The following is a 24,537-nucleotide window of genomic DNA, read 5'->3' as shown; positions in this document are numbered from 1 at the left end:
GTGCCCTCCTATTGTACTGGGGAGGGGGTGCTGAAATGAGGTTCTGTGCCCTCCTATTGTACTGGGGAGGGGGTCCTGAAATGAGGTTCTGTCCCGTCCTATTGTACTGGGGAGGGGGTCCTGAAATGAGTACTGTGGGTTGCACTAAGCAAAGACTTAACAATGTTCTGAAAATTACTTTAACCTGAGAATTGTATCAGTGTTGAACATCCTTACAGCAACGCTTAAGGGACTGAGGGACATGAGCTGCTCTTCTAGAGAAATGGGTTTGGTCCCAGCACCAAATTCCCCTAAAAGGAAGCACCATCTACACTCCTGCCACCCCCAGTTCTGGAAACTACCAGCTAGCCTTTCCGTCTGGTCAGGTCTTTTATGTACACGTGGCCTTTTGTGACTGGTTCTGGCACAATCTGTCTTCAGGCTGCAGCCATTCTACACCTTCGACCTCTTCAATGCCTCAATAATCCGTACTAGATCGTCCACAGCTCCCTGTTGACGGGCACCCAGGCTATGTGCACTCTTTGGCTCTTCTGATTGGTGCTGCTGGGTGTACTCAATGTCTCTATATTTTTCATGGCCTTACACTTTTGCATGCAGCATTCTGATAGTGGTTTCTGCTTTTCTAGCTCTACCATCCTTCACAGTCCACTCCAGGGCCCCTCTTTCAGCTGCCTGTCTGCTGTGGCCACAGAAAAGGAAACAGAGGGGCTGGAGAGATGGCTCAGAGGTTAAGAGTATTGCCTGCTCTTCCAAAGGTCCTGAGTTCAATTCCCAGCAACCACATGGTGGCTCACAACCATCTGTAATGAGGTCTGATGCCCTCTTCTGGCCAGCAGGCATACACACAGACAGAACATTGTATACATAATAAATAAATAAATATTAAAAAAAACAAAAACAGAAAAGGAAACAGAGTGCTGGCTCAGATTGCTGGGCCTCACCTCTATGCATTTTAATTTTATGGCCTACAAGCACTATTCTCTACTGAACATATCTGCTGAACATGCCTGTATCTTAGGTACCACCCAGCAGTCATGTCAAGTGTCCCAACTGCTTGGTGTAAGTACTGGCCATCCCATCAGAAAATGAACAAACAATTTCAATACAGCAGTTGCTATAGGAACACTTCTGGTCAGGACACAGGGAAATCTGTTCTGTATCTGGAATAAGGTAATACAGTACAAGTACTTGCAGTATATTTTAAAACTACAGTCTCTGGTTACTTTTAGTAGTTGGAGATACAGGACATAAAAAGGGGAGGAGGTAGATTATTAAATTGCTTCATATTTTTCTCTGCATTCTAATGCAAATTCAATTAGGGGATTTAAGACAAAATTTTTAGCCTTTACCAAAAAAAATTGGTTGTGGTGCAAAATTTAAGCTCACTTATGAAGCAGCTCGCTGGCAGCACAAAGCAGTACAGACAGGTGTGTAATGATATTTTGTTTACATTTTAACAAATAAAGCTTGCCTGAAGATCAGAGTGCAGAGCTAAGCCAGCAGAGGCCAGGGAGTGGTGGCACACACCTTTAACCCAGCACTAGGGATGTGGAGACAGAAGTGATACGGCTGGGTCTGGAAAGAATAATATAAGGCAGAAGGAGATAGGAGTTCTCTGCAGTCTGAGGTTTGTTGGAGACAGATGCAGTCTAATGACTGCCCCTGAAGTCAGAAGATGAAGTCTGAGGAGACAATTTGAGAACAGGATCGCCCTCTCTAGTGGCTGGCTGCACTGCTTCTCTGATCCTTCAGCTTCCACCCACACTATCTGATTCCAGGTTTTATTTATTAAAACCAATTAGAATTCATGCCACAATAGGTGGGTGTGGTCTCTGCTGCTGTCAAACATGTCCCCTTCTTGTTTTGTCTCTCTTCTTCAGTCTAAATTACACAGCCCCTTCTTTGTAAAACCACAGACCAATGTTACAAAATGAAGCACTCCACCCATCCTCCTAGTCAGCTGACAAGCTGCCAGACTAGGAGCTGCTCCTGCCACAGTGACCCAGGAGCTCCAGCCGGTTCCCCTGAGGTCAACTAGGCCAACAGCTCTTCGACGCTGGCCACAGATGTTAAACAAAGGTGAGAGAACTCTGCTTGGTCTAACCTTTGCTTTAAAAAGCAGAGGTTGGTTCAAGAATAAAAAACGAAAACACCTTTAAATCTATTGCTTAAGTGACATTTTACTTAGGTCATTGTCTAAATGTTTGTTTAAAACAAGTAATAGCAACAAGAACAAAAACCTGGGTTCAAAAATACCCCATCAGGTTTAGAAGCAAATCAGAGCAGCTACAGTTAGCCTAGGAAACGAGCACTGTCACGGGGACTGTCCCAGCAGTGCCATGGTCCAGTATGTAGCTCTAGAGCACTTTAGCACTTGTTGGTAAGCCATTTAGACATCAACTAAAATGTCAAACAATGTGACTCTATCAGGCTACATAAAGACATTTGTGTATGGGTGAGAGCTGAAGTCTGTCACCTTCTTTCACAGTGGCTCAAAATGGGCTCCCTCCCTAGGCAACCTGAACTCTTCACTGTTCCGTGTCCACCCAGAATGGTCCCTGATAACAAGACTCTGGGAGACAATAGAGCACAGGTAGTACGTGTCGCTATCAGTTATTTCATTCTATTTTTACATTAAAAATTTTAGAGTGTGTGTGTGTGTCTCCGTGTGTGCATGCATATGTGTGTATGTATGTAACAAGTGGGATTAGGCACACACCATGGTGCCCATGTGAAGGTCAGTAGACAACTTGGGGGAAGCTGTCTTCCCATTCCACCAGTTGGGTCCTGGGGACTGAACTCAGGCTGTCAGTCTCAGCAGCTAGCACCTTTACCCAGAAAGCCTTCCTACCAGCCCAGCCCATCAGCTATTCAATTCTAAAGAATCTGGTTCAGAGTTCTAGCTCTTGGAAAGAAACGGAGAAATTTACAAATGTGCAGCTTATTTCCCGATGTCTGACACTAGTGGTCACTAGTCATAAGGCCGATGGTCTGATTCCTTGTTCTACGTCTCTAGTCAGTTCAGAACATGGAAGGGAAGGAAGGAAACTATTGCTCTCTCTTGCTGTCAAGGAAAGTATTTCAGCGTTGTAGTGCTGCAGAAAGAACCCAGGGCCTTATGCACCCTAGATAAATATTCTTATCTAGCCACTAAGCCACACCCCAATCCCTCTTTGTTTAAAACTGGGTATTATATAGCTCAGGCTGGCCTCAAACTCAAGATCCTCCTGCTCCGATCTCTCCATGGCTTAGACTGGAGGTATGTGTCACTACATTCTGCTTCCTCAAGCCCTAAAGTATGTCTGAAGTAGAGGATACTGGGAGCCACCAAGAACATGAGAATGAAGCTGGTGGACTCAAAATGAGGGGTCAGATGGATGCTAGCACCCCTAGTTAACCACAGGGCTTACAAACTGACTTTGGGGAATCTATCAGATCACAACATTAAATCGTAATAACAATTAGGACAGAAAACAGTACATAATGATGATATGCCATATTGCAGTTATGAAAGGACCAATTTCTCCAAATTTAAATTAGTATAATTACTTAAATATAATTATTGCCATCTAATTCATCAGGGACACAAATCACTAACTCTCAGAATAACCTATAATTAAAAACTTAGTTCCAAAGCAGAAGATCATCCATCTACCTGGCAGTTCAAATACTAAATAATCTCCCTAAACAACGGAGTTATTCTCAAATAAGTTTTAGAAAGAATCCTTTAGGGCTGGGGTAGAGCTATGCTACAGCAATTAGCAAGCTTGAGACCCCAGGTTCTACCCCCAGAAATAATAAAAATACATAGGCATGTGAGTGGGTGCACGCACACGCACACATGTACACTTTTTTAAAAAAAATATTTATTTAATGTATATGAGTGCTCTATCAAATTTTTGCCAGAAGATGGCTCAGATTCCACTACAGATGGTTATGGTTGCTGGGAACTGAACTCAGGTCCTCTGGAAGTAGCCAGCGCTAACTGCTGAGCCATCTCTCTTCAGAGCCCCTTCACACACACACACACTTTTAGAGATTAACAACTGAGTAGTGACTGTGTGTGATTTGTAGGTTGGCAAGCCCCCTGATAACAGGAGGGGATCCTATTTTCCTTAGGTATGGGTGAAGGCCAAGTAACCATCAGAAGCTGTGCTATGTTGTGTCACAAATGTCATGGACAAATACCAAGGTGTTATTTTCATGGGGCTGAAGATGGCACCCAGGTCTTCACATTTATCAGGTAAGTGCTCTGCCACTGAGCTACAACCCCAGCTATCTGGACGTCTCTAACTGACTTTCCTGAGCAGGCAATGTTTTCCTTACTAAACATAAAACAGAGATTTTAGTGGACTCATTTTCTAAAGTCTAACACATGTGAGAGCACACAGACCTTATGAAAGATGCCTTGTCAGTCACTATGGGGCTCCAGAATGCTGAGAAGGTAGAAAAAGTTCAACCACAAGCCTGTGTTCAACAAACCCAGGAAACTAAATGAGGATTAGTCACGGAGGTAGAAAAGCAGACATCATGTCACTATGGTTTCAACCGCTAAGAAACCCTCATCTGAGCTCAACAACTCCAAATACTGCTGATAAAACATCCCCTCTATACGGAAATCACCAAGTTTCCTTGGCTAAATGTCCTCAGTCATGGACAGTACAAGAAGACCTGAGTGTGCAAAGTCCTGAGTGGATATGTGTAGTTGGTATGAGTTGGCCACATGAAGGACCATGCCACAGACCCATGGGAAAATGGCGAAGCCTTCCCTCCCAGTCCAAGTGTAAATGTTGACAAAGTGTGCGCAAAATGTCCACTGTAGCTTTCTCCCGCCAGATGTTTACAGCCCAGAGAATGCTCCTACCTAGCTAAATCTGACTCCTTGTACATAATAGATATGCTAAGTGTCTACGGAGCTAGGCCTCTCCATTAAAGAGCCCAGCCCCAACTTCTCTGTGCTTCTCTGTGTTTGTCTTTTCTTCATTCCCCTGCCACTCCAGTTACTCAAATCCCTAATTCCATGGAAGGACTCAGCACCTGTTCTTTTCTCTAGCAAAGATGCAGCTTCTCTGGAGACTGTCCAGTCTGAGGCCTGTGTGGCACACCGTCACAGCAGGCTGAGGCACACCCATCACAATAGGCTGTCAGGCACATCCGTCACAATAGGCTAAGACATACCCGTCACAACAGGCTGAGACAAACCCATCACAAAAGGCTAGGCACACCTGTCACAACACGCTGAGACACACCTTCACAATAGGCTGTGGCACACCTGTCACAACAGGCTGACACACACCTGTCACAACAGGCTGACACACACCCTCACAACAGGCTGACACACACCTGTCACAACAGGCTGACACACACCTGTCACAACAGGCTGACACACACCTGTCACAACAGGCTGACACACACCCTCACAACAGGCTGACACACACCTGTCACAACAGGCTGACACACACCTGTCACAACAGGCTGACACACACCTGTCACAAGAGGCTGACACACACCTGTCACAACAGGCTGACACACACCCTCACAACAGGCTGGCACACCCTCACAACAGGTTGGCACACCCTCACAATAGGCTGAGGCACACCCTCACAACAGGCTGACACACCCTTACAACAGGCTGACACACCCTCACAACAGGCTGACACATCCTCACAACAGGTTGAGACACCTGTCACAATAGGCCGAGACACCCTCACAACAGGCCGACACACCCGTCACAACAGGCTGACACACCCTCACAACAGGTTGACACACCCTCACAACAGGTTGACACATCCTCACAATAGGCTGACACACCCTCACAACAGGTTGAGACACCCATCACAATAGGCCGAGACACCCTCACAACAGGCCGACACACCCGTCACAACAGGCCGACACACCCGTCACAACGGGCTGACACACCCTCACAACAGGCTGACACACCCTCACAACAGGTTGAGACACCCATCACAATAGGCCGAGACACCCTCACAACAGGCTGACACACCCGTCACAACAGGCTGACACACCCTCACGACAGGCTGACACACCCTCACAACAGGCTGACACACCCTCACAACAGGCCGACACACCCTCACAACAGGCCGACACACCCTCACAACAGGCTGACACACCCTCACAACAGGCCGACACACCCTCACAACAGGCTGACACACCCTCACAACAGGCTGACACACCCTCACAACAGGCCGACACACCCTCACAACAGGCCGACACACCCTCACAACAGGCCGACACACCCTCACAACAGGCCGACACACCCTCACAACAGGCTGACACACCCTCACAACAGGCCGACACACCCGTCACAATAGGTTGTCCTCTGAGCACAGCAGCCTCCATCTTCATCTCATCATTGCTTCTCCTTGCAGGGGACCAGGACCGGCCTGCTGACCACTGATGTTCCCTGACTGAGGGAAGTAGGAAAGGCCACTGGACTTCACCTGAGACTCTGGTTGCTCCCCATGCATATCCTGGAGATCTGTATGTAACTTGACTCTAACTGACATTTCCTCACAGTCTTTGGCAGGTGCTAAGCCAAGCAGAAAGAGGAAGGTTAACTGAAGGAAGGACACTTTGTATGCAGCCAGGGGAAGTTGTCCATGCTGGATAAGACTGTCTGAGTATGTGGTCACTTTGGGGTCATGCATGTTCCTGTAAGTAACCCCTCACCCATGCTCTGTAAGTAAGACTGATAAATCACAGGTTCTCTATGTTGGATGTTGGTGGATTTGTGTTTTGGCTTATCTGTACTAAGGAGGGGGCAGACCTCTGCTTAAGTCACCCCAGGGAAAAGGCTCCATAATAAGTGCCTAAGAGATACCTGCTGAGTAAGTGAACTGAAAAATGACCTGGTAGGGCTAGGGATATGGCTCAGTCGGGACAGAGTTTGCCACTCACGGATGAGGACCTGAGTTAGTATCCCTGGCAGCCAGCACAGCAGCATGGGGCTGTAGATCTTAGCACTGGAGACAGGGAGACAGATTCTTGGAGTTCATTGTTTAGGTTAGACTGGATGGCCAATGAGCTCCAAGTTCAGTGAGAAACCCTGTCCCAAAATATGTGGTGAAGCTGAGCGTGATGGCACACGCCTTAACTTCAGCATTTGGAAGCCAGAGGCAGGTGGAGCTCTTCTGATGCCAACCTGACTTAACAAGTTCCAAGGCCAGCCAGGGCCACACAGGGAGACCCTGTCTGAAAACACAACAGCAAACGAGGCAGAGGAAACGGGGAAGGACACCCAATGCCACGTATGGCCTTCACACTCATGCCCCACGGACACATCAGACCCACTACCTGGGGGGAAAAGCAGCTATAATTTTGACTGATAGACACGAGAAAGACTTACTGACGAAGTTCATTCCCACCAACACTAAAACAGACTTAAAAAGAACTATATCAAGGTAGCTCTCACAATAAATAAATAAATATATTTTAAAAGGGCTCAAGAGGTTAAAAGCACTATTTTTCCAAAGGACACAAGTTCAATACACACACACACACATACGTTAAAAAATATTTTTTTAAGGAGCACGCCACAAAACATTCCATATTTCCAAAAAAGACTTAGGAAGAGAGAACAGATAGGAGAACAGGAACAAAAGAAAAACTCAAAGGTGATCACACCCAACGCTGATGAAGAGAGCTGAGGGTCATACACTCTTCTATTTTTGCTTATGTTTGAATATTTCCATAATAATTTTTAAAAATATGCACAAGTGCTAAAGTAAAGTAAGAAGGCACAGTCGCTGCCAAGTACAGCATACCGCCTGTCTGACCCCACGGAAAGACAAACTGCCACCCAGAAAACCCTTGGGGCAAACAGCTTGGCCTCGCTCTTCTGAAGGTCTCCTGTGTCTGGCAGCAGGCAGGGAAGGTGGAGGGTCCTGTGGGACACTTCCTCTCTGCTGTAGAGACCAGGGCCCGTGCCTAGCACAGCTGGCACCAGGCCAGGGGCTGCCTAGCAATGGCAGTTGTATGTAGGGAGGATACCTCTTCAAAGAAACAAAACAGAAAACCACACAAAGGCACTCAGGAAGCTAAAGTAGGTGGGTAGTTAAACTCGGTAATTAGAATAAAGGAGCAAAGGCAGCCAGGCTCGGGTATTTCTTGCTTCTTTTATCTGCTGAATCTCTTCTTAAGAACTTCTGAAAACGTACAGCTCTCTAAGGGGAATTCTGAATGGCCCAGGGCAAAATTGCAGTAATCAAACTAGAGAGTCACAGTTGGGGAAGTGTAACCAGCCAGCACACCCACCCTGTGCAGCAGTGATGGCACAAAAGCCTGCCCTCATCCAACACCATCTATATAGGGAACGAAGGCAACCACTCTCTGGTCAGCCCACGCCGTCACCAGCCTGTGCAGTCTGCCACAAAACCTTGTGGAGGATACTCTGAGGCTCCTGGGGTTGAATGGTCTACAACTAGAGTCTCCAAAATTTCAAGCCTTAAAAATATGTAACAGGGTCTCTCTGTATAGCTCTGGTTATCCTTGTGTGCATTATTTATAGTAGACTGTCCTGGAGCTCAGAGAGAGCCACTTGCCTCTGCCTTCCAAATGCTGGGATTAAAGGTGTATGCCACCATGCCTGGCTTTTATTTTTTTTTTAAAGAGTGATATATACTCTGCTATATTTTTAAGAAGAGAAATGTTTCAGTGCAGACAAATATGAGTGGAAATGGTCGTTTTCTCACCGGGTGGGCATTATGGATTGTTTCCCACTCAGCAACACATGCTTAGCTTCCGGAATGCATGGCAGGCTCACCTAACACTCTCAAGCATGAACCTGGGCTAACACCTTGGATGGCTCCTCCAGGTCCTCATCCCAGCATGACTGAGCACTTCCTGCCTTTAAATCCAATCTACTGAGGTTCTTGTTTTCTCCAAGGGAGACAAGTCCTCCTAGGATCTGCTCCTTTTCCTTCTGCCCTCTGTAGCAGGCTTTCTTTTGGGCCACCAACCAGCTCACAAATCATGACACAGAGAACTTATTATTAGCTATTAATGTTTGGCCTCATCTTATGCTTGCCCCACTAACTCTTAAGACTTAATTTAACCAGTTTCTCTTCATCTGTGTTTTGCCTCGGGGCTTTTTTACCTTTGTTTCATTCTGTATGTCCTCCTTTTCCTGCTTCTCCCCTGTCTGCTGTCAGCTGCCTGACTAGCTGGCCTTGACAGTCTCCTGTTTCTCTTTTCCTCCCTTGCTCTCTCTTCTCTGGAGTCTAGATTCCCCCTCCTTCTTTGTCTCTGTCTGCCAGCCCTGCCTATCCCTCCTCTGCCTAGTTTGGCCATTCAGCTTTTTATTAGACCAATCAGGTGTCTTAGGCAGGCAAAGCAACACATCTTTACATCATTACACAAATGCAGCATAAGCAAATATATCATACATATCTTTATGTAGTTAAAGTCATATTCCAAAACAGCCCTTGGCTGCAATGTGGTGAAACCTAACCTTATTTTGGTGTGGAAATGAGCTGGCCTAGGAATATGATAACAAAAGAAAAGAAAATCACTGTGACGCCCTCAAGCTGACTAAAGCCCTTCCAGAGCCACATGCACTGTAAACCACATTCTTCTGTGCTGACCTTTGAGGATATGTAAATTCCCCTTATTACAATGCTGTGCACACAAGTTTCTATGTTTAAGAAAATGGAAGCTAACACAATGGCCAGGAAGGGAAGGACACCAGTATTTAGCCAGAAACTTGGCTTGAGATCTACTCAGAGCAGAAATTAAACTGAGTTAGCCTTCAACACAGCAGCGCTCCCCTTCGTCCTCCAGTGTCCACGTGATGTAGGAAAAGGACAGACATCTGAGGAAACAATCATCAAACAAGGTCCTTTCAGAATAAGGAACTCCTTTTCCTTCCCAGCCCATTGTTCAGACATATTTCCACTGCCTGAAAACAGAAGAGAACTAGCTGTATTCTGGAAGAGAGCACAGAAACACCTTAAGGGCTGGGCAGCAACAACACAGTCTTCTGACCCAGTACTCTGGTGAGCCACAGAGTGGCGGCTGTAAGGATTATTTATGTCTGCCCTTCCCCTTGAATTGGGAATACACTTCCTTCCTTCTTTTCCTTTTTTTTGGGGGGGAGGTGGGGTGCTTTTTGTTTTTTGAGACAGGGTTTCTCTGTGTAGCCCTGGCTGTCCTGGAACTCAGCTCTACAGACCAGGGGGCCTTGAACTCACACAGATCTGCCTGCTTCTGCATTCTGAGTGCTGGGATTAAAGACATGTGCCACCACCTCCTGGCTAGGTACACTCACCTTTCAAGTATATAATAATCATATTTTTCAAGAAAATGTGCATTTTTTAAAAATTGTACTGAAATCGCAAAGGCACAAAGTGATGTGGGGACATACACCTTTAATCTCAGCATTCAGGAGGCAGAGGGAGGCAAATCTCTGTGACTTCCAGACCATCCCTGGTCTACATAGCAAGTTCCAAGTCAGTCACAGGCTACATAGTTAGACCCTGTCTAAAACAAATAAACAAACAAACAAACAAAGCAAGGTAGTGGTGGCACATGCTTTTAATCCCAGCACTCAGGAGGTAGAGGCAGGCAGATCTCTGTGAGTTCAAGGCCCTGTGAGTTCGAGTCCAGCCTGATCTACACAGCCGAGTTCCAGAACAGCCAGGGCTACACAGAGACACCCTGTCTCAAAAAACATAAAAACTAAACAAAACAAATCAAATCAAAGGTACAAAGTGTTTCATCACTGTCCCAACAAGCCAAGAGTGGGACTTAACTGCTTTAGCCCACATCCAGCTGCATCAGGAACCGGACCTCCAAACAGACCACAGACCCACAGAGGAGGAAAGCAGGTCACGTGCATGAGCTACAAGGGCTCTGGTTCCAAGTGGGACTTAACTGCCATGAGCAAGCCTGTAACTTCAGCTCCTACGCTGAAACTGACTGGGGCAGAGATTTTAGGATTTAGTCAACAAACTTAGAGCCAATGTGCCAAGCCCTGCTAAGCTTGTAGGCTGGTCAGATAACAAGAGGAAGTCCTGTCAACTAAGTGACACAGACAAGCAGGGTCAGAGGTCACTGCAGCAGGAACCCCTGGGCCTCTGAGACATCCCAGACACAGAGGAGCCTTCCTGCTGCCCTGTGGTACACTCCCAAAGTGCTGCTTCCTCTGGAGGCAGAATCTAGGCTGGGAGATCAGAGAACCATTACACGGTATAAGACAACTTTCTAGGTCTAATCCTAGAAACCCCTGCAGAATCTTGCCTCCTTCATGCTTTGCCACGGAAGTCTGAACAGAGAGCATCTGTAAGATATTCTCAGTGATATATAAAAAAGAAATTGCTCTTTAACTCTCCAGTCAAAACTGGAGTAGCGGGAAGTGGCTGTCAGAGCACCAGCAGGGTCCTCTGAAGCTCCAACCACTCAGTCCAATTACCAGGTAGTCATCCTCCCAAGAGTGACAGTCCACCAAGAGGCATCAGAACAAGATGGCATCAGTGTTTCCAGGGCACCTGGATGTGCTCCTGAGACCCACAGACCACAGCTGAGCCTCCGGCACCAGGTGACACAAGACTGATTTTGCAGAAGTCCCTCAAAGACAGTTAGTCCAGTTAGCTTTGGACGTGAGTCTAAAGCTCATTCTTAACCTGTACTGCTTGAGCTCTCTGGCCTATTGATGACCATGCCCAAACCCTGCTTCTCCTCTGGAAGCTGCACAGTCAGCTCAGCTACACAGATTCCAGAGCTGTACCTACCTGGCTCTGCTCTGTTCCTCCACTGAAAGTGTGCTTCCCACAGACAGTCTTTGTCTCTACCACACGAGGCTCTAGGTGCCCATGAGGCAGTCAGCTCAGACTGTAACTAAGGTGTGGCTGACTGCTACCAACCTGGAGTATTTGGGCTCCAGGGAATCAAAGACTGGTTGCATGACCCTAATGCTACCACACCAACTCACTGGCCAGAGGCTCTAAGAGGACATGGGTTCATCCAAATTACTACTACCCAGAGAAGGCTTAGGAAACAGAAACTACCTTTACCTGTGACCCCACAAACACGTCAACCCTAGGAGTCGCAATTCTTTCAGCATAAATGATTCAGTGACCTGCACCACAGACAACACTGGGACACAGAGCTTTTTATGCCCAGTTACGAGGGGAGGCAAAAAAAAAAAAGTTTTAAAAGTGGTATTTAAACAGAGTATACACAGCACAGAACACATAAAATGTGTAATAACAGATGTGGGCAGCAAGAGCGACCCAAGGACAGGGCAGGGCACATCCACTGGAAGAACAGCTTTGGATCTGAGAAAGGTTCTAGCGATGCCAGGAGGGAAGGAGAGGTGGCAGGGAAAGAGCAAGGAGTGCAGGAGGGAGGAGCATGGGGAGGAGGAGGGGGCCCTGCCACTTCATTGACAGCAATCCTGCAACCCTCCATCCCTCGGTGGGGATAAACAGCAAGTACACAACGCCAGCAGCTCACCATGGTAGAAGCAGTTCACAGGGTCACCCTGACCAGGAATGCTCCCTCCTCGACACAGAGCATGGTGGAAACTAGGTGCCTGTAGGCCTCACAGCCTTGTCCCTGTCCCCACACAGGTCTCATACAGTCATGAAAACAACTGTGAGCCCCATGCCACAAGCTTTGTGAAAGCAGGATCTGTACCCTCTTAGATTCTCAAAGCAATCTAATTCTTAGCAGAGAAGAGAGGTTTGTCTGTTCTAAGTTGACTAGACAAATAGAACAGTTTAGACCACAATGGGGGAGAAAGGGAGAGAGGGAGAGAGAGGGGGAGAGACAGAAAGAGGAAAGAGAGGGAGAGAGAGAGAGTGAGGGAGAAAGAGAAGAGGGGTTGAGGTGACAACTCTGTCGGTACATGCTTGTCTTGAAGCATGAAAGCCTGAGTTTGATTCCCCAAAACCCATGTAAGAATGCTGGAAATAGTGGTGTGCACATGTAATCCCAGGGCTGGGAGGCAGAGGCAGGGGACTCCCTGGGGCTCACTGGCCAGTCAGCCTAGCCAAATTGGTGAGTTCCAGGCCAATGAGAGACCCCCTATCCCAAAGGTGGTAGATGGAGGGCATTCCTGAGGATGACAGGTGTGTGTGTGTGTGTGTGTGTGTGTGACGGTACATGAATGGCGATAAAGCAATGATGCTAATGGTATGTGGAGGAACTCCGGAATGGAGAGAGCATGAGCTGCCAGGATGCTTTCAGATGACAAGGGAGTCTGATCAGTGCTGAACCATCAGAATTTGCTAAAACTCAACATATGCTCTTACTTTGGTCATTATGGTTGTTGGAGATTATGTTTCAGGGACTCAGAAGGCAAGAAAAAGTTACATGCTGAAGAGATTCCAAAAGCACATGCAGTCTGCAGCTGCTACACACAGGGCAGGAGGGAGATGAAACATGAGCCCACTCTTGCTGGTCACTGCCCAGCACAAAGGAACACTGTTTAACTCAATACTGGCCTGGAATAACTCCCGAAAGGGGTGTTTTTAATTCTATTATGAGCAGGGGCAATGGCTTGGTTGGTAGAGTGCTTGCCTAGCGTGCACAAATCCCTAGGTTCCTCCCCAGCACCACACAAACCACCCATTATCCTAGCACTCAGGAGGAACAGGCTGAAGTTCAAGATCACCCTTGGCTACACAGGGGTTCAATGCTACCCGGACTATAAATTAAAAGCAAAAAGCATTCTCTATTCTGCATCACCTCCAGCTATTGAGTGTGCTCCTGGTGTGCCTTTTTCTCCACCCTCTTACTCTCTCCATTTACAATCTAGCTGCTTGAAGCATGGCATGCCTGTGTCTTTGGTCTCCTCTCTCCTGTCCATCAGTGGGACTGTGCTTGAGGCGCCACTGCTGGCATCTTCGCAGTGAGCTCTGGGCATCACCTCCCACTCAGATACTCATAGCCTCGGTTTTTATCCAAATCCAGCTATGTAAAGTTCCAAAGACTCCTGCAGTATGCCCATTGCCGCAGCGGGTTAGACTCCCGCAGTATGCCCACTGCCGCAGCGGGTTAGACTCCCGCAGTATGCCCACTGCCGCAGCGGGTTAGACTCTCGCAGTATGCCCACTGCCGCAGCGGGTTAGACTCCCGCAGTATGCCCACTGCCCCAGCTGGTTAGACTCTCGCAGTATGCCCACTGCCGCAGCGGGTTAGACTCCCGCAGTATGCCCACTGCCGCAGCGGGTTAGACTCCCGCAGTATGCCCACTACCCCAGCTGGTTAGACTCTCGCAGTATGCCCACTGCCGCAGCGGGTTAGACTCCCGCAGCATGCCCACTGCCGCAGCGGGTTAGACTCCCGCAGTATGCCCACTGCCCCAGCTGGTTAGACTCCCGCAGTATGCCCACTGCCGCAGCGGGTTAGACTCCCGCAGCATGCCCACTGCCGCAGCGGGTTAGACTCTCGCAGTATGCCCACTGCCGCAGCGGGTTAGACTCCCGCAGTATGCCCACTGCCCCAGCTGGTTAGACTCTCGCAGTATGCCCACTGCCGCAGCGGGTTAGACTCCCGCAGTATGCCCACTGCCGCAGCGGGTTAGACTCCCGCAGTATGCCCACTGCCGCAGCGGGTTAGACTCCCGCAGTATGCCCACTGCCGCAGCGGGTTAGACTCCCGCAGTATGTTCACTGCTGCAGTCAGAATCTGGTGTTCTCCAGCAATCAAAGTCAGAAACCAGAGTACCTGACTTTGGTACTTCCTTTTGGCTCTTCCTTCACATCTTCTCAGTGTTGTGCCCTCCCAAGCACTGGTAACCAAATTTTGTCCACTTCCTGCCCATCACTGTATTTATTCTCTCCTTTACTTCCACTGCCCCAAGTTAGGCCCTCAGCACGCTACACATGGAAGGTTGTGCACTCAGTGCCAGATTAATTCATAGATCTTTTAAAAATACACACACACTCTCATACATTCACACACACACACACACACACACACACACACACACACAGCTCCTGCTGCTTCTTAGCCACTCAGGCTTCCTCCCTCCACCTTTTGCCAGGCACACACCATACCTGTAGCTCAGGCCTCCTGGCCTACCTCTCTCTCTCTCTGCCTGCAGTGTGTCTGCCGTGTTCTGCCTGCTTAGATCACCTGACCTTTCTAAACAAGTCCAAGCACCACCAGCTCTTCTATGACAGTTTCCCTGCCCAGTGCAGTGCCTGTCACGTCCATTATCACATGGTCCTTCATGGCTTACCTTCATGCTCATGTCCTTCTCTAAGGCCCAAAGCCTCCTGACACCTAGGCTGTGTGGACCGGAGTGGTGACCACTACCTGCTGACTAAATAAGCAGTCAAACCAGCTACTGGAAAGGCTCTCACCAGCGCACCCTTCACAGTCAAACCAGCTACTGGAAAGGCTCTCACCAGCGCACCCTTCACAGTCAAACCAGCTACTGGAAAGGCTCTCACCAGCGCACCCTTCACAGTCAAACCAGCTACTGGAAAGGCTCTCACCAGCACACCCTTCACAGTCAAACCAGCTACTGGAAAGGCTCTCACCAGCACACCCTTCACAGTCAAACCAGCTACTGGAAAGGCTCTCACCAGCACACCCTTCACAGCAATGGCATGAAGGACAACAGGGACCCTAAGCAAAAACAGTGCACATAGGCACATGGCAGGCAGGAAGGTGCTGTCCCGACCCATGCTGTAAGTCCCAATCAACCAGCGCAGGAACACCAGCATTATCCTCCCTGAACAACAACCTGCTAAAATCCCCGCTGCCCCCGTCTGCCGGGGCAAAGAGAAGCAAAACCCCATCACCAGCAGTTTGAGAGGATGTGGGATTCACTTCTTGAACATTTCTAAATGCTTCTCCGCCTCCTCCAGGCCTCTATTATTGCAACTGAAACTAAGCAACAATAATTAGACAGACAACCAGGCTGTGGCTGGGGATGCAGTGCAGACAGGTTCAGGCAAGAGCTTTCCTTTGGAAGCCCACTCTGCAGGACTTTCATCTTGGGGCCTGGGTGTGGCAGGAGACTGGTCAGGGGCATGAAGGAGAGATCTACCAGCAAGGATCTTCAGCTCAGATTCTCCAGCCTCTGAAGCTTGCTGGTCAGGGCTACCCTGCCCTTAAGTGACCTCTAATCTGGTTCTACACCCTTGGGAAAAAAGACCATCACCTGTTTTGTACTGGAGAGTAATAGCCTACTAGTCATGGGTGCTCCAAACAGATAAGACAAAACTCTACCTGAAAAAAGGATCTCCTTTGGCACATGGAATATTCAAAGAGGAGAAAGTATGGTGCCTACAAACCCACAGACAGAGCTGTCCACCATCAAAGGCCAGACTAACCATCCATTTAACTTGCAATTTTCCTCTAGTGTAGTATTCTCAGCCTTTAATGCTGCAGCCCTTCAACACAGTTCCTCGTGTTGTGGTGACCCCAACCGTAAAATTATTTTCATTGCTACTTCATAACTGTAATCTTCCACTGTTAGGAATCGTAATAAAAAAGCTGTGTTTTCCAAAAAAAACGGAATGACCCTCTAAAAGGGTCATTTAACCCCCAAGCCCACAGGTTGAGAACCACTGCTCTAAAGGAAAGATTCTGAACTTTATCAGAGGTATAACACTATAAAATAGAGAGATTTTAATTTTAGGAACAGTATCAGTGACAGGTTCAAAGCAACTAAAATTGACCAAAATCTGACTCAAGCCCCCATCAGAACTGACATCTACTTTCCCCATGCCTAAAATAGCAGAGTGAGCAAATATGTAAATCAGGTGATTTGACAGAGGTCATTAGAAGGGCTCATCATGGTTAAGACATCATCATCCTATAGCCAGCTCATGACACACAAAGATGCAAAATGAATACTTCTAACCTAGCCAGGAGTCAACAGATTTAGCGAGACATCATTTGATGACCACCACACCAGTTCTAGCTGAAAAGCTCTTAGATGCCAACCCTCCCACCAGGCTTAATTGCACTTATGTGTACATGTAACTGTCCACATGGCTAGGAATGGGGCACACAGGTACAGTCCTTTTGAAAAGCAAACTGGCACCATGCACCAAGAACTCTAAATATACTTACCCTCCCTTACATGTCGACATCCATCCAGGAATGTGTAATTATAGCAGTCTTATGTTTCCAAGGAAGCTCTCAATTCGCGTAATTGTGCCCTTTTTTAAGCAAAATCATTAAGTGTACAACCAAATTTGAAAACAACGAAATGCCATCCAGAAAGTGTTTACATATGGTGAAACAGGCCCAGGAGAGTCAGTAGTCCTGTTTGGGACGGAGAATGAAAGCAAACCCTGAACTCTGCACGTTACACCAGAAGGGACTTGGTTCAATCTTTTAGTCCTCTGTGGTTGCTAGGCTGCCTACAATGGGACCTTAGGCCCCACAGCCTGCCCTAGAGTCACAATTTTTTTTAAAAAAAGCAGCTCTCTTCAAAATGCAACATGTTCCGGTCCTGTCCAGAACACTGTCTGCAGAGAGCCAAGGCGAGTGGAGGCCCATCTCCACTCCCTCACTCCACACTGACGTCCCAAAGTCCATTTCTTCCCTCATATGGGACAAAGAAAAGTCCAGCAGAAGCTGCTCTAAGTGAGGGCAGAGGGAACACCACGGTCTTTCTAAGAACCAGTCATGGGAAAGTGGTCATCCTGCCAGGGTTCTGATGCAAAATGATCGCTACCAGGAAGTCACCCTGGACGGCCATGTCACTACATCTAAGCCTATCCCAAGAGAAGAATGGGGTGATTCCATGTCGCTAAAGATCTGGAGTTAGCCAAGAACCTGGCAAAATACACATTCAGAAGTTATTGCACAGTCTCTGAGAGTTCCCAGAGGTCGGGCAGGAGACCAACCCTTGGGAACAATCCTGGGCACAGGAAATCAGGTTACAAAGCTTGAGGTCAAAAACCAGGAAGAAGAAACAAAATCCCCAAGTCAGTCTTCTCTGGGGTAGGGTACCCTATGAAGGTTAAAAACAAGTCTTATTTTCAAGCCCGAGGACTGGGGAGTCAGGATGCACATTGATGAGTAAGGAAGTAGTAAGACCCATAAGGGAAAAAAGAGCCAATTACTTGAGTGTTCAGAGACTAGGATATCGACCAATAGTGAGAAATATGAAAACCTTTCTTAAGACATCAGCATTTTAGAAAATGTGGTTAAGAGCACTTCCTGGTCTTCCAGAAAATTTAGGTTCAATTCTCAGCACCCAGATGGTGACTCAGAGCCATCAGTAACTCTATATATCAGGCACCAGTCATACACATGCTACAAAGACATATAGGCAAAACACCCATACACATAAAAACAAAAATAAATAAATAAACTTCAGGTTGTGGTGGCACACATCTTTAATCCCAGCACTTGGGAGGCAGAAGCAGGTGGATCTCTCTGAGTCCAAGGCCAGCCTGGTCTACAGAGTGAGCTCTAGGACTGCCAAGAAACCTTGTCTCAAACAACAAACAAAAAAGAAAGAAGGAAGGGAGGGAGGGAGGGATGGAGGGAGGAAGGGAGGGAGGGAAGAAGGGAGGAACGGAGGGAGGGAGGGAGGGAAAGAAAATGACTAATCCTATCTTTTTTCTTTAAAGAAAAATCAGCTTTAAAATTATTTTGGGGGCTAGAGAGATGGTTCAGTGGTTAGGATCACTTGTTGCTTTTGCAGAGGACCTGGGTTTGATTCCCAGCATCCCCACAGTGGCTCACAACCTCTGTAACTCCATGGATCTTCATAACTCACCCTAGAGCATGGTCAGCTCTTCCTATATCAGATGCGGATATAAAGTCTCCTTTTGGCTATAGTGTAACACATGGATTTCTTGTTGTGGACAGTTACTATTTCCACTCTACAACCCTTTCCCTGAAAGTACCTTCCAGAGTCCTGGGCACATAAAATTAGGCTACAACTGCCCAGAGGCCCTACTCCCACCAATAGACTCACTACAGCCTACATCCTCCACACCTGCCCTTCACAGCCATGCTTCTCCATAGTGAGGCTCCTACAGTGACCACAGTTAAAGACAGCTCTACTTCTCTTGGGGCACCCTTGTGCTTTAGACACCACACCTAACCATGCACAGAAACCAGACCAGATCCTGGCAGCCTTCAGTGAACACAGCGACAGGAGACAGATGGACAGGAGGAACAGATGAGAGGTGATCCTGAAAACCCTGGGTGCTGTGTCTGTTTTTATCTTCCCATCCTAGCCCTGAGTGCGCTCTGCACACTTCCTTCATGAGCCAGAGACACCAAGTGTGCAGCTGCGCTTCAGTCATCCCCACATGCTATGCAAATCAGCTATCTTCCTGCATGTCCTACCTCGCTGCTCGCCCTCTACCAAGAAACTGAAACCTAGATTTTCTCAACTCTTCTTAAATGCTGATAATCTAACTAAAAGTTGACCCCACTTTGCTTGCACTGGGCCCAGGAGCTCAGCACGGAGATTACATCACAGGCTCTTCAGGAGCTGGATGGTGCAGGCTATCTGGTAGACCTCTTTTGTAAGGAATCACCACGCAGCTCATATGAAAGCTTTCCTAAACATAAAGGCCAGTTACCTGTCGACAGCTTGCCTAGGCAATCCGACCTGAAAGGAGCAGAAACAAGGAGTTCAACATGTGTCTGCTACGATAAAGGGCAGAGTCCAAGGGCTTTCCTTTTAAATTTCTATACGGGGAAGACAGGCACGGTGCGCACACCTTTAATCCCAGTGTTAGAGAGTCAGAGACAGGTAGATCTCTGTAAATACAAGGCCAGCCTGGTTTACATAATAAGTTCTCGGCTAGCCAGGGCTACACAACGAGACCCTGTCTCAAAAAAAAATATATTAAATGGCAGCTGGAGTTATCTCTGTGGTTGAGAGCGCTGACTACTCTTGCAGAGAACCCAGCTTTGATTCCTAACCCCCACATGATGCTCACAACCCTCTGCAACTCCAGTCTCGGGGATATGACCCCTCCTCTGACCTTCAAGGGCACCAGGCACACATATAGTGCATATATATACACAGTAGACAAAAGACTCATACACATAAAGCAAAACCAGAATTAAACTTATATGGACATGATGCTTAGGAAAGACGTTAACCTGGGAGTGGTGCACATCTGTGATCCAGCACTTAGAGGTAGAGGCAGGAAGACCAGAGTTCAAGGTTATTCTGAGAGACACATGAGTTTGTGGCAAGTTTAACCTACATAAGACCTAGTCTCAAAGTTAAAAAAAAAAAGTTAATAATATAATCCAGGAATTAGCCCCAACCTGATGACCATTAGTGTGCAGCAGAGTGAAGATCTGCCCTGGGGAGGTCCTCCCGTGCTCCGTGGTCACAGTCCTGCACAGCACTATCTGACTCCAGTTAGACCCAGTGTCTGTGTCCTAAACAGGATGGACGCAAAATCTAAGCTTACACTTTTTTTTTTTCCTGAACACACACAGTTGAACATAAAGGCAACAGTACTGTTCGGCAGGACTCCATGGTGCCACCAGAGTTTTTTCTAGAACCAGGAAAGGTACAGCCTGCATAGGTGCAGTTATCGAATGATCTCTGCCTGGTGAATACTAAAGAGGCTGCAGTCAAGACAGGCCTCACTGCGTGCTTTTGTAAGTTCCTTTAACTGAGCAGCAAACCTCGAAGATATGCACTCTGTCTTCAGCACACCATACATGAGTTGTGCTCCAAAGGTTTCATTTCAATACCAAACTGATGGCTCTGTAATCCAAATGTATTTCCCACAGAACGCAGTAAAGGCCCAAGGCAGATAGGGCAAAGCTGGCTAAAACATTTGCATGTAAAAATGTCAAGGCCACATGAAACAGTTTCTTATTATTTAAAAAACGAAGTATTATGGCGCAAGAAGTTCATCTGGAAGACGACAATGGAGGCCCTGAGCATGCCTGTGTGCTTCATGAATCCCCAGCACGCGGTTCCTCTTAACATGCAGAAACTGGCCCAAGTGAATTCTCTACATAACCTCTAAGGGGAATGGGTAGTTCTGACACTAAAGCAAAATGAGCTGGCAGGTCAGCCAGGCACAAAGGCAACACACCTGTAGTACCAGCTACTCAGAAGGCAGGAGGATCACTTAAACCTAGGAGTTTGAGGCTAGCCCCAGCATCAGAGAGAGGTGCTTCCCTAACTCAAAAAGGAAAGAGAAAAGGAGAAGGGGGAAAAGAGAGAAGACAAGGAGAGAGGAGGGGAAGGGAAGAGAGAAGAGGGGAGAAGAGGAGAGGAGGAGAGAAGGAGGGAAGAGGGGGAAAGGAGAGAGGAGGGGAGGGATGGAGAGAAGAGGGAAAGGAGGAGAGAAGATGGGAAAGAAAGGGGGAAGGAAAGAGGAGGGGGAGAGAAGAGAGAAGAGGGGAGAAGAGGAGAAGAGGAGAGGAGGAGAGAAGGAAGGAAGAGGGGGAAGGAGAGAGGAGGGGAGAGATGGAGGGAAGACGGGAGGGAGGAGGAGAAGAAAGGCGAGAAGACGGGGAAGGGGAAAGGATAGAGGAAATAAAGGGGAAGCGGGGAGAAAAGGGGGAGAAGAGGAGAGAGGAGGACAGGGATGGAGGCAGGGAAAAAGCGAGGGAGGCTAACCTCCACCTTCCCATGATCATTGTATACCATATGATACTTGAAGTTTTCTTGTGTTTAGTCCCTCTAGTTCCTCCTAGATAAAAAGCTGTAAAGGTATATAAAGGGGGAGACAAGCTTTCACCACGCTGTGCAGGTCCTCTAACAATGGCTTGCAAACATGCCCACATCTGGGATGGTGAGACACCTTAGAGGGTAAAGGCACCTGGTGACAAGCCTGACAACCGGAGTGTGATCCTGGGACTGGAAGAGCAGAAGCAGAGAACCAATTCCTGTAAGTTGCCCTCTGACTTACATATGCATTAAACAAACAAAAACATGCAACAAAAAACTTAAAGATGTTAATGTGCTAATCCTAAAACCTTTAATAAGTGTCTCCTCACAGGACACAAGAAAGGCTGATGTCCTGGGTGGCTACAATGTTTATCCTGGGTTCCCCAGGTGGCTGTGACACAAAGTATCCTCATGAAAGCTCAGCTGGTAGACAGAATGGAGAGATGCTACCCACCGGCTTTAAAGAGCGGAGGGAGCCATGCACCAAGGGAAGCGAACATGCTCAGAGCTGGAAGGACAAGGAAGCCGACTTTTCCCTCCGGTCTCTGGAAGGAATACTGCCCTAATGAAGTCTTGGTACCAGCCCTGTGGGACCTAATTTGGACTTCTGACCTCCAGAACTATATAGTAAATTTGGGTTTCAGTCCCTGTTCATGTCAATAACAGGAACTAAAACGCTCTGCTTCCATTTTTCCTTTCCAAGTAGAAGTCAGGCCTGAATCAAGGCAGTTCCTATTAAAACCAACCAGAGCAGTGGCCTCTTGCCTCACACAGCAGGCAATACCACCAGGGGAGGGCATGAACAAAGCATGGCAGAACACGGGGACTCAGGGGCAACAAATGACAGGAGTGAGAGAGCAGCAGGCAAAGCTTGTGAAGGTTTCCAGCGGAAGACAAAGCTCAGAGGGTCCAAAGGAGACGAGCACTCTCTTGGGGCCTGCCAGCAGCTTTTCAACCATAAAGGAAGGCGCACGTTACTTTTACCTGGAAGGCAGCAAAGGCTGGCCTGAATTCCACTGCACAGGCGCCACCTCTAACGCTCAAGGTAACAGTGTTCACACATTCAAGGCTCAGGGTCGGGCTCTTAGCCATAACCCTCCTAGCTTCACCAGGTCAGAGTTCTCTACGGTCTACCTGCAAAGACCTAGCATGCTTCCCTTCTGGCATTTTCATACCTGATGGCAGAGTGGAAGGCAGCAATGCTGCCTGTGTGGCAATAAACCAGAGTCCGACTCCAAGAAGCATGTTAAGTTCCCGATCTGTACTTCCCTGCCAAACCAGAAAAGTTTGCCACGCTCTACCTGCCATTCTTTCTTCCTTTCCTCTTGGACACAATGCTGACATCACGTAAGGCATTTCAAATAACCTTCTGCAGCTCCTGAGACAGAAAAGCCTCTAAGCGACCAGAGCCCTGGCTGACCACCAGCAAGGTGAGCCGAGAGAATCTGAATTGCTTCAGTCCTGACCGAGGGTGTGGACTGGTGTCATTACCCTCCCGTCTACCTGCAGGCAACAGCTCAAACTTGATCTCCTTGTCAAGTGTGGTCAGGCCGTGACTGACAGACGTAGGGACCAGGAGCACGAACCTGGCCGAGGTCCCGTCTCAGAGGCCTTGGTCAAGCCACTCATGTTCATCTCGGAACAAAGAGCTGGATAGGGCACGTAACTTCTAACACCCCGGAGAGCCGGAAACTACTAGGGAACGCAGGCCGGGCGTGTGGCTCCCGCAGCCGCTCGCGGCGCCAGCCAAGCGGGTGACAAGCAGCAGGAGACTCGCCTCCCAGACGCCGACCCAAGCCACCCGGCCCTGGCGACCCTCGACGTCCCGGGGCTCCGCGGCATCCTGATGACCCTGGCGACCCTCAGCGCCCCGGTTACCCCCGCCCCGGGGACCCCTTGACTCCCCTCCTGGGGTCCCTCAGACTCGGAAACCCTCAGCCCCAGCGACCCTCAGGCCCGAGTAACCCGGGTTCCGGAGACCGTCAGACCGGGTTTAACACCACCCGCTCCGGGCACCCTCAGCCTCGGGCGACCCCTGCCCCGGACTCTCCAGGCCTGGGTGACCCTCAGCCCCGGATGACCCTCGATTCCCGACGATCATCAGGCCCGGATGACACAGTTCCCGGCGACTCTAAGGTCCAGGTGACCCTCAGCCCCAGCGACCCTCAGGCCGGCGAGTGCCCGGCCAGTCACCCCGGGGCCCTCGCACTACGGCCACCCGTAGCTCCGCGCCCCCCGCCCGTCCCAGGGACGCCGGGAGCCGGCGAAAGCGCAAGGAGGAGCGGCGGACCGGCCGGGCCCCACTCACCATAGCTGTCGTCGTCGTCCATGGCGCCGGCGATCAGCTCCGGCCCCCGAGACCGCCGCTGACCTCCCGCAACCCGAGTCCTCCAAGACACCAGCTCGCCTCAGGCCAGCTCCGAGCCCCGGAGCCCCGCCCCCCGCGCCGCGCCCGCACTGCCCCGCACGCGCCTGCGCACGCGCCTCCAGAGGCCCCGCCCCCGGCACGAGGTCCCGCCCCTTCTCTTTCCACCTCCCACCCCCCGCCCCCTCGGATAGCGCGCGTGCGTGGACGCCCCCCCGCCCCCGCCCCCGAGCTCCAACCAGGTGTTTACGGACGCTTCTTTGATTTGCGTTTACGCACGCGCGGCACCGGCAGCTCAGCCTATTATGTGGCCCCGCCCTAAACCACGCCTTTGCTTTTAAGCACCGCCCCTTACCCTCCGCGGGGCGGAGCAGAGTTTCGGGTTTCGAGTTTCTTAAGAGTGCGTAGGCCGCAGGCGTGGCTTACTGGCCAAACAGGCGGTCCAACGCTAGGCTGATTACCGGACCCAAGGTCACGGGCGCCACCGAAGAGTAGGTGGCCCTAGCTGAATCCACCTTGGATTCCAGCTTGGCCAAGAGGAAGTTACCTAAGTTCATCTGAGTTCTTATAC

The 24,537-nt window shown here is 48.9% G+C and overlaps 1 protein-coding gene across 2 annotated transcripts in view; it reads right to left on the bottom strand.

Annotated features, from left to right (window-relative positions):
* Positions 1–24,063, bottom strand: part of Cyth1 (cytohesin 1) — an 84,086-nt gene extending 60,023 nt beyond the window's left edge. For both annotated transcript variants that reach the window (XR_012912231.1, XM_075989964.1), the window contains exon 1: positions 23,910–24,063. Coding sequence is in view for 1 of the 2 variants with exons in the window: in XM_075989964.1 (XP_075846079.1) it covers positions 23,910–23,931 (22 nt within the window). In the remaining variant the exon portion in view is untranslated. The remainder of the gene's footprint in view (positions 1–23,909) is intronic.
* Between the last annotated feature and the right edge of the window lie 474 nt (positions 24,064–24,537).

The sequence above is a fragment of the Microtus pennsylvanicus genome, chromosome 11 (genome assembly GCF_037038515.1).
Source record: "Microtus pennsylvanicus isolate mMicPen1 chromosome 11, mMicPen1.hap1, whole genome shotgun sequence".
Lineage (NCBI taxonomy): Eukaryota > Metazoa > Chordata > Mammalia > Rodentia > Cricetidae > Microtus > Microtus pennsylvanicus.
Note: the sequence above shows the minus strand (reverse complement) of the source record. Positions and strands in the feature narration are given on the sequence as shown.